Source organism: Bombina bombina, chromosome 5 (assembly GCF_027579735.1).
Source record: "Bombina bombina isolate aBomBom1 chromosome 5, aBomBom1.pri, whole genome shotgun sequence".
Lineage (NCBI taxonomy): Eukaryota > Metazoa > Chordata > Amphibia > Anura > Bombinatoridae > Bombina > Bombina bombina.
The window spans coordinates 840,097,818-840,107,817 of NC_069503.1; the positions used below are offsets into that span (position 1 = coordinate 840,097,818).

The window sequence follows — 10,000 nt, forward strand, 5'->3', positions numbered from 1 at the left end:
TCTAAGCCAAGGCAACATAATATAGTGGAGAAATCCACAGGAACACTCCCCAAAAAAATTATCATATGCAGCAAATAAGGTGACCTAACGTCCATAATTCACTCAAAAAAAATTATATATATATATATATATATATATATATATATTTATTTATTATTAAGCATATCCACATACAAGGTTATATGAAAACAGCAACAGATTAGGTAAAAGCAAAATAAGCATATGGAGCCTAAACCTATGGAATGAGCAACCAAAATTAAATCTATTCTTACAATCCTAAATTGTCAAAGCACAAAACGTATAACCATAGCCCACATTAGAACAGCATTCCCTTATAACATATCGTATAGTAGTGCATCAGAATCCTAACAAGGGCAATCTCAGACTAGGTCAGCAACCTATTTTATACACACACTTGCCAATCCAAATGTGTGTTCAGCCCCTTGGGGATTAGAGTATCCAGTACATAGGTCCAGCGTGCTTCCCTTCTCAGAAGCTGGGTATTCCTATATCTACCCCTAGGCAGAGGGGCGACATGATCGATAATGGTGTACTTTAAATCTTTGACTGTGTGCTTTTTCTCCACAAAGTGAGCTGGTCCCGAAGTGCCCCTGTTCAGGGCCTGTCCTTATAGCGGACCGATGATTTGCCATACAAGTACGCAAGTCATCTGTGGTTTTGCCCACATTAAAAAGCCCACAAGTACAATGTAACAGATAAATGACGTGTGGTTGTACACGTCAATCTGTATTTGTGGAAAAACTTTTGCCGTTTGTGTGGGTGAGTAAAGTATTGGCCCGTTATAAGACCACTGCAAGTGGTACAACTTAAGCAGCTGAACACACCCTTTTTCTCAAGCTTTAGCCTGGAACTCTTGTTGTAACTCATAGTAGGGTCAGTCCTGACCAAAATATCCCGTAGGGACCTGGAATGTATGAAGCCGATTCTAGGAGGAGCCATCTGTGTAAATGGCAAAGAGGGATCCGTAGACATAACATGCCAATTGTCACAAAGATGTTTACTTATCAACCGTTTGTCACCCGTATAGGTGGTGACAAATGTCATCCTTTCCTCAGGAGCCTTCTTTTTGTTATCTTCCGGGTCATCCAGTAATTTCTGAGCCTGTACCATGGAGTAGTTTTGGGGGATAACCCCTTCGGACAAATCTATTCTCCATCTCTAGTAGCTGTGCTTCTTTATTCTGATCCACAGAGTTGTTGTGAATGACCCATTGGAGTTGGGACTTGGGTAAGGCACTTTTTAAAGCAGGTGGGTGGCAAGATGTATAGTGTAGCAGAGAGTTTCTGTCCGTTTCCTTTCTAAACAGGTTAGACTGTATTTTGTCCATATCCTTGAACAAACGTACATCCAAGAATTCAATGGATTTCTTTAAAAACTGCATTTTAAATTTTAGGGCCATAACAGACATATTAAGTTGTTCATACCACAGTTGTAGATCTTGCTCTGTGCCGCTCCAAATCAACAACAGATAATCTATGTATCGTCTATAGAATTTAAATCTGATGGTGCATAAATAACTGTATCCATAGTTTTGAATTGAGCCATATAGAGGTTGGCGTACGATGGGGCCACATTGTACCCTATCGCCGTCCCCTGCAGCTGTAGAAACAAAATGGTTCTCGAACTTGAAGTAGTTGGATTTTAGGCAAAATTCCAACAGATGTATCAGTACCTCCACAGGTGGGCCCACATATGGGTATTTCATTAAATGTTGTTTAGTTGCCTGAATTCCATCTGTATGGGGTATCACAGTATAAAGACTGGTGACATCTAGGGTCACCAGTAGATCTTCATCCACACAAGAAATAGACTATATCTGTTCCAAGAGCATAGCAGAATCACGTAAGAAACTGTCCATTTCTCTAACCATAGGTTGTAGAAATGAATCCACATAGCGTGCAATCTGTTGTTGAAGAGAACCGACAGCAGACATGATCGGTCTGCCCGGTGGGCTAGAAAGACTCTTGTGGATTTTTGGTAACGTATGCAGAATTGGAATCCATACCATTAGAAAATCCAATGTTGATTGGTTAAATACATTAATTTCAAATTGCTCCAATAGGTAAGTATCAATCTCATCCTTGCATCTTCTGAATGAACCCCCCCGCATTGTGTGGGCCCTCTGCCTATTCCGTTTTTTTTACTGTGTTTGTACCCCACTGGGAATCTCCATTGTATCAGATAGGGAAGGTGTTTTTTCCCCCTCTGAGTCTGAGCCAGAGCTGTCCACAGCATTAAGGTGACATGGTCTTTGGTAATGTTGGCGTCTGGGGCGGGAATAGCAGTCCCTCTGTCTCTCCTGTCCAGATTGTAACCATCTGTACACTCTTTTATCCCGATTGTCTCCAATTACTATTTCCATCTTGTTCTTAAAATCAATTAATTCAGCCTCATATTTAATGAGGTCTTCCTTTAATTTGTTGATCTATTCTGTGGAAGTATCCAGTTGTAACTTATTTAAGTGCAATTGTTCATATTGTGTTATCTCCATCCTTGTTTGGGCCAGAAGCCTCGTCACCTCCGGTATAACCAATAGAATAAGGTCCACAGAGCACTTGTTCAAAATATGACACCATCTGTCACAGAAGGCTGGGTTTGCTCTGCCCAATGTGGGCACATTCCAGATCCTAAAGCCCCTGCGGTAATACATCCGACAGGTAGGTGCCGTATAAAACCAGGTCCTTCTCTCTCAGTTTAAGCTTTATTAGGTGTGTGTGTGTATATATGTATGTATGTATGTATGTATGTATGTATGTATGTATGTATGTATGTATGTATGTATGTATGTATATATATATATATATACTTCTTCCACTGCATATCCTGATTTGAGGAGTCACCTGGGCAATTCATTGATTAAAGGGGAGTGAGTGCATGTCTCTTTTGGATGAGATAGAGATATAAATACACATACATACATACATCAAAAAGTCCAGTCAGGCAGACTCTGGATTTTAATATAATCACAAGGTAATACAAGATGGTGTAATTACCACATATTTTACAGCACTGGTGAACTGGTTATGGAAGAGAAGATGCTGTGTTTCATCTTCTGGATTTGACACTGTATACAGCATCCCACAGATATTACAGGATACAGCACCAAACCGTTTCTGTCCAGCGTCCTTAAAGGAAAAAAAATAAAAGACAAAGAAAGGCTGAAAGGCACATTAATGATACTCAAATATTTTCTACCATGCATTTAAAGAGCAGCATTTACACATGACAAACATTTTTTTAGGTGGAGAAAAAAACAAACACCCCCACCCACATTAAAGGGACACTGTACTGTGAAATTGTTTTCCCATTAATGTGTTTAAAATGACTTGATACCAGCTGCAGACTATAAGAGACATAAAACCCAACCTTTTTTTTTCATTATTCAGACAAACTAGAAAGTTGTTTTAAAATTGTATGTTCTATTTCAAAAATGTGCTTCATTTACTTGGTATTCTTTGTTAAAAAAAAAAAAGCAGCAACATACTACTGTGAGATAGCTCTCAGTAGTGCATTGATGCTCTTGATGTATGCTTTTCAACAAAGGATAACAAAAACAAAACAAATTAAACTACAAATTGGAAAATTGTTGCATTTTCTCTCTCAGCCCCTTTAGTGGGAGTCTCTACCTAACCTAATCATGAGTGCTAAATTGGGAGCATCAAGATAAGTTTTTAAAATGATTTATACTGAATTTTTATAAATCGGTATCTGCAGATATTATTCTTTATGGTAGTGTGCATCACATGCAGTTAAATGGAAATTGGTGTATACTGTCCCTTTATTTATTTCTTGACACGGTGAGTCCACGGATCATCTAATTACTATTGGGAATATCACTCCGGCCCAACAGGAGGCGGCAAAGAGCACCACAGCAAAGCTGTTAAATATCACCTCCCTTCCCTCCAACCTCAGTCATTCGACCGAAGCAAAAGAGAGAAAGGAAGCAACAAAAGAAGAAACCCTGTCCTTAAGAAAACAGGGCGGGCCGTGGACTCACTGTGTCAAGAAATAAATAAATTTATAAGGTAAGCATAAATTTTGTTTTCTTTCTAATGACACAGTGAGTCCACGGATCATCTAATTACTATTGGGAATCAATACCCAAGCTAGAGGACACAGATGATAAGGGAGGGACAGGACAGGGAACCTAAATGGAAGGCACCACTGCTTGAAGAACCTTTCTCCCAAAAGAAGCCTCAGCCGAGGCAAAAGCATCAAAATGTATAGAATTTAGAAAAAGTGTGAAGAGAAGTCCAAGTTGCAGCCTTGCAAATCTGTTACACAGAAGCTTAGTTTCTGAATGCCAAGGAAGAGGAAACAGCCCTCGTAGAATGAGCCGTAACTCTCTCAGGAGGCTGCTGTCCAGCAGTTTCATAAGCCAAGCGAATGATACTCTTCAGCCACAAAGAAAGAAGTAGCCGTAACTTTCTGCCCCTTACGTTTTCCAGAGAAAACTACAGACAGAGCAGAAAACTCACGAAAATCCTTAGTCGCCTGTAAATAGAATTTCAATGCACGCACCACATCCAGATTGTGCAGCAGACATTCCTTCTGAGAAGAAGGGTTAGGACACAAGGAAGGAACAACAATCTCTTGATTAATGTTCCGATCTGAAACCACTTTAGGGAGAAACCTTAACTCAGTACGCAAAACTACCTTATCCGAATTAAAAATAAGGTAAGGAGACTCATACTGTAATGCCAAGGAGCTCTGAAACTCTAAGAGCAGATGACATAGCAACCAGAAACAAAACCTTCCAAGATAATAACTTAATATCTAAGGAATGCATAGGCTCAAACGGAGCCCGTTTAAGAACTAGATTAAGACTCCAGGGAGGAGTAACTGGTTTGAACACAGGCCTGACAGAACGATTGTACATCCACCAGACGTTTATGTAACAAAATAGACAAGGCAGATATTTGACTTTTGGGAGCTTGCCGATAAACCCTTTTTCAAGCCCTCTTGGAGAAAAGACAAAATTCTAGGAATCCGAACTCTACTCCAAAAGCAGCCTTTGGATTCACACCAATGCAGATATTTACGCAATATCTTATTGTAAATCTTTCTAGTCACAGGCTTACGCTCCTGAATCATGGTCTCAATGACCGACTCTGAAAATCCACGCTTAGATAAAATTAAGCGTTCAATCACCAAGCAGTCCACTTCAGAGAAACTAGATTTGGATGAGACGACATCTCCACCAGGTCTGCACACCAGATCCTGCGAGGCCATGCCGGTGCTATGAGAATCACTGACACCCTCTCCTCTTTAATTCAAGCAATGACTCGAGGGAGGAGAGCGAACGAGGGAAATAGGTATGCAAGACTGAAATTCCAAGGTACCGCCAGAGCGTCCATCAGTACCGCCTAAGGATCCCTTGACCTCGACCCGTACTTCGGAAGCTTGGCATTCTGTCGAGATGCCATGAGATCCAGCTCTGGCTGTCCACATTTGAGAATTAAGCTGGAAAACACTTCCGGATGGAGTTCCCACTCCCCCGGGTGAAAGGTCTGTCTGCTCAGAAAATCCGCCTCCCAGTTGTCCACTCCTGGGATGTGGATCACTGACAGGCAGCAGTTGTGGGACTCCGCCCACTGAATTATCTTGGCTACCTCTGCCATAGACAAGGAACTCAGAGATCCCGCCTGATGGTTGATGTAAGCCACTGAAGTTATGTTGTCCGACTGGAACCTGATAAACCAGGACAAAACTGAGGCCAGGCCAGAAGAGCATTGAAGATTACTCTCAGCTCCAGAATGTTTATGGGTAAAACAAACTCCGACCGAGTCCATGTCCCCTGAGCCTTTAGAGAGCCCGAGACTGCTCCCCATCCCAACAGGCTGGCTTCCATTGTCACAATCACCCAGGTGGGTCTGCGGAAGCAGGTTCCCTGGAAGAAATGTTCCTGACACAACCACCAAAAAAGAGAATCCCTTGTCTCCTGCTCCAGATGTACTCGTTGAGACAGACCTGCATAATCTCTGTTCCAATGCCTGCGCATGCACAACTGCAGAGGCCTGAGGTGCAAACGGGCAAACTGGATGACCTCCATGCATTGAGCCACTGATAGCCAAGGAGAGGACTGAAACACTAGACAGGAATCGAAAATCTTTGATTTCCTGACTTATGTCAGAAACATTTTCATTGATAAGGAATCTATTATTGTTCCCAAGAAAACTACCCTTGTAGTTGGAACTAAGGAACTCTTTTCCAAATTCACCTTCCATCCGTGAGATCGCAGGAAGGATAACAACATTTCCGTGTGGGATCTTGCTTGTTGAAAGGATGACGCCTGAACCAGAATGTCATCCAGATAAGGCGTCACTGCAATGCCCCGCAATCGGAGCACCACCAACAGGGTTACCATAACCTTTGAGAAAATTCTGGGAGCTGTGTCAAGGCCGAATGGAAGAGCTACAAACTGGAAGTGTTTGTTTATAAATGCAAACCTCAGAAACTTGTGATGGTCCCTGTGGATGGGAACATGTAGGTACGCGTCCTTTAAATCTACCGTTGTCATAAATTGACCCTCTTGAACCAAGGGAAGAATGGAACAAATAGTTTCCATCTTGAAGGACGGTACTCTGAGGAATTTGTTTAGACTTTTGAGATCTAAAATTGGTCTGAAGGTTCCCTCTTTTTTGGGAACCACAAACAGATTGGAGTAAAATCCCAGACCCTGATCCAGCATTGGAACAGGAACTATCACTCCCAGGTTGGAAAGATCTTGAACACAGTGTAAGAACGCCTCTCTTTTTATCTGGTCTACAGATAATCTTGAGAGAAGAAACCTGCCCCTGGGAGGAACAGTTTTGAACTCTAGCTTGTATCCCTGGGACACGATGTCCACAGTCCAAGGATCCTGAACAACCCAAACCCAGGCCTGAGCGAAGGAGGATAGTCTGTCCCCCACAAGATCCGGTCCCGGATCGGGGGCAGACACTTCATGCTGACTTTGAAATCGTTGGCGGGCTTTTTAGCTTGCATTCCCTTGTTCCACGACTGGTTGGACCTCCAGGAAAGCTTGTACTGTTCTTGTTTTGTAGAGGGAGAGGAGGGCTTACCCTTGAAGTTTCGAAAGGAACGAAAATTACTCTGACGTCCCTTCTGCTTAGTCCTCTTATTCTGAGGGAGGAAATTACATTTTCCTCCCGCAATGTCGGAAATTATCTCAGCCAGACACGGCCCAAACAAGGTCTTTCACTTGTAAGGGATCGCCAAAAGCTTAGACTTAGATGACACATCCGCAGACCAGGATTTCAACCAATACAGCAAAACCAGAAATTTTTGCTCCTAGTTTAATAACCTGTAGGGAGGCATCCGTAATAAAATAATTGGCCAACTTAAGGGCCTTGATCCTATCCTGGATCTCTTCAAGGGGAGTGTCTGTCTGAATAGAATCAGACAACGCATCAAACCAGTATGCTGCCGCACTAGAGACGGTAGCAATACACACCACAGGTTGCCATTGTAAACCGTGGTGTACATACATTTTCTTGAGTAACCCCTCTAACTTCTTATCCATAGGATCTTTAAAGGAACAACTATCCTCTATGGGAATAGTGGTTCTCTTAGCTAAAGTGGAAATTGCCCCTTCCACCTTGGGGACCGTCTGCCAAGACTCCTTGATAGAGTCTGCTATAGGAAACCTCTTCTTAAATATAGGGGGATGGAGAAAAAGGTATACCCGGTCCCTCCCATTCCCTAGCAATAATCTCTGTAGCTCGATCTGGTACAGGAAAAACCTCTACCACGGAAGGTATATCAAAATACTTGTTTAGTTTACTAGACTTCTTAGGACTGACTATGACAGCAGTGTCTGAGTCGTCCAGGGTAGCTAAAACCTCCTTAAGTAACAAACGGAGGTGTTTGAGCTTAAACCTGAAAGAAACAACTTCAGTATCAGCCAAAGGAGATTTCACCCTCAGATGCTACCGAAGTATCTTCCTCCTCAGATTTCTGGGAAGGGACATTAAAAATAGCAACTACTGTGTCAGCAACATTACTCACTGATTGTTTACATTTCCTCTTGCGCTTTCCCTGCAGCAGGGGAAAAGCAGACAACGCATCAGATACCGCTGAGGACATTAGTGAAGCGATATCTTGCAAGGTAACTCCAGGTGGAGTAATAGATGAAGCGCAGGGCACTGGCTGTATGGAGGCTAAGTTTTGGGACGCTTGAGGAGAAAGCTGAAGCATATCTTGAACATTGTCAGAAGACTACTGAACAGCATTCGCCTTAGACAGTGTTGGCTCTGGAAAAAGTCTATCCCTGTAATGTAAAGTTCTCTCAATACATGAGGAACAGAAAGGGATTGGTGGTTCCACATTAGCATCAAAACAAAGTACATGTAACATCTTGCAGGGCCTCTTGGTCCATATTTATTCACTAATAAACAGGTTAAATAAACTAAACTGATATATTGTTTACATTTCCTCTTGCGCTTTCCCTGCAGCAGGGGAAAAGCAGACAACGCATCAGATACCGCTGAGGACATTAGTGAAGCGATATCTTGCAAGGTAACTCCAGGTGGAGTAAAAGATGAAGCGCAGGGCACTGGCTGTATGGAGGCTAAGTTTTGGGACGCTTGAGGAGAAAGCTGAAGCATATCTTGAACATTGTCAGAAGACTACTGAACAGCATTCGCCTTAGACAGTGTTGGCTCAGGAAAAAGTCTATCCCTGTAATGTAAAGTTCTCTCAATACATGAGGAACAGAAAGGGATTGGTGGTTCCACATTAGCATCAAAACAAAGTACATGTAACATCTTGCAGGGCCTCTTGGTCCATATTTATTCACTAATAAACAGGTTAAATAAACTAAACTGATAATTTATTTAGAAAATACCCCACAAAAAAAACGTTACTGTTCCTTTAAATTTTAAAACTAAACTGCTTTATTTTTATGCAATAAAAATATAAAGTAGCACAAAAACCACTCCGGACAACCTCTACATCTCAGCTTAGCTGAAGTGTTTACCTGCCTGACTGAAAACGGAGTGATTATCCTGCCACAAAATCCGGACTCAACTGCTATGCTTTCTGAAAGTGAAGACCGGTAACCGTTATTCAGCTGTCTGACGCAGCTATTTTTCCGCTCCGTAACACAGGAAGTGAAGGGGGGAAAATGCCGCCTCAGCTGACCCCGCCCATTGTGGGCGTTACGTTAACCTCCTGGTCGGCTAAAAGTATTACCAAAGCCGCAGGGAGTAAAGTAATAATAAAAACACAACCGCTGAGCCATATCTCCTCGTCCCCAGTGCCTGCTATTGCTGGCAATAATAAAATGATCCCCCAAGCAATAGGTGAATGTCTCTTGTTCCACAATTATAATGTATAGTGCCATCCTTTTATTTTCTGCAATGTGTCCCAGAAAAAAATAAAGTTAGCACTTACCTTTAGACTTCTGCCAGGCAGCACAGCAGCTCACTAGGTTTGAGAAGGCCAGTTCCCTTACATGGACATGTGGATAAAAACAAAGACCGAGTAATCTTACTCAGGCTTGCACGAATAGGGCAGCATTAAATACATGGGAGGCGCAGTGAGGATTGTACCCCACAAGTTCCCAATGCTTGAAAGCCACCACTGCTCTACTGAAGAGACTGATATGGACTATGGCTACACCCTAGGACAAAGCTGCACAAACTTACACTGCTAAAAAAAATAACAAAATCTTGCTTGAAGAATCTTCTAACACCTTAACTTTACCACTTGCTCTAATGTAGGCAAAGTGAATGACTGGGGTTGGAGGGAAGGGAGGTGATATTTAACAGCTTTGTTGTAGTGCTCTTTGCCGCCTCCTGATGGGCAGGAGTGATATTCCCAATAGCAATTAGATCCGTGGACTAGAAAAAAAGATTTATTTAGGGCAGTAACAAGATTAAAAATAAAATAAAGAAAAAAAAAAAAAAACACTACAATGACTACAGTGCTTTATGTTTTGTATTAAATTTAATAGGAAACTCAGATTTGCAATATC

At 42.0% G+C, this 10,000-nt stretch overlaps 1 protein-coding gene across 1 annotated transcript in view; it reads right to left on the bottom strand.

Moving 5' to 3' along the window:
- Positions 1 to 10,000, bottom strand: part of ESCO1 (establishment of sister chromatid cohesion N-acetyltransferase 1) — a 253,023-nt gene that overhangs the window by 201,752 nt on the left and 41,271 nt on the right. Inside the window, exon 6 of the mRNA XM_053714970.1 lies at positions 3,015 to 3,146. Within this exon, the coding sequence (XP_053570945.1) occupies positions 3,015 to 3,146 (132 nt within the window). The remainder of the gene's footprint in view (positions 1 to 3,014; positions 3,147 to 10,000) is intronic.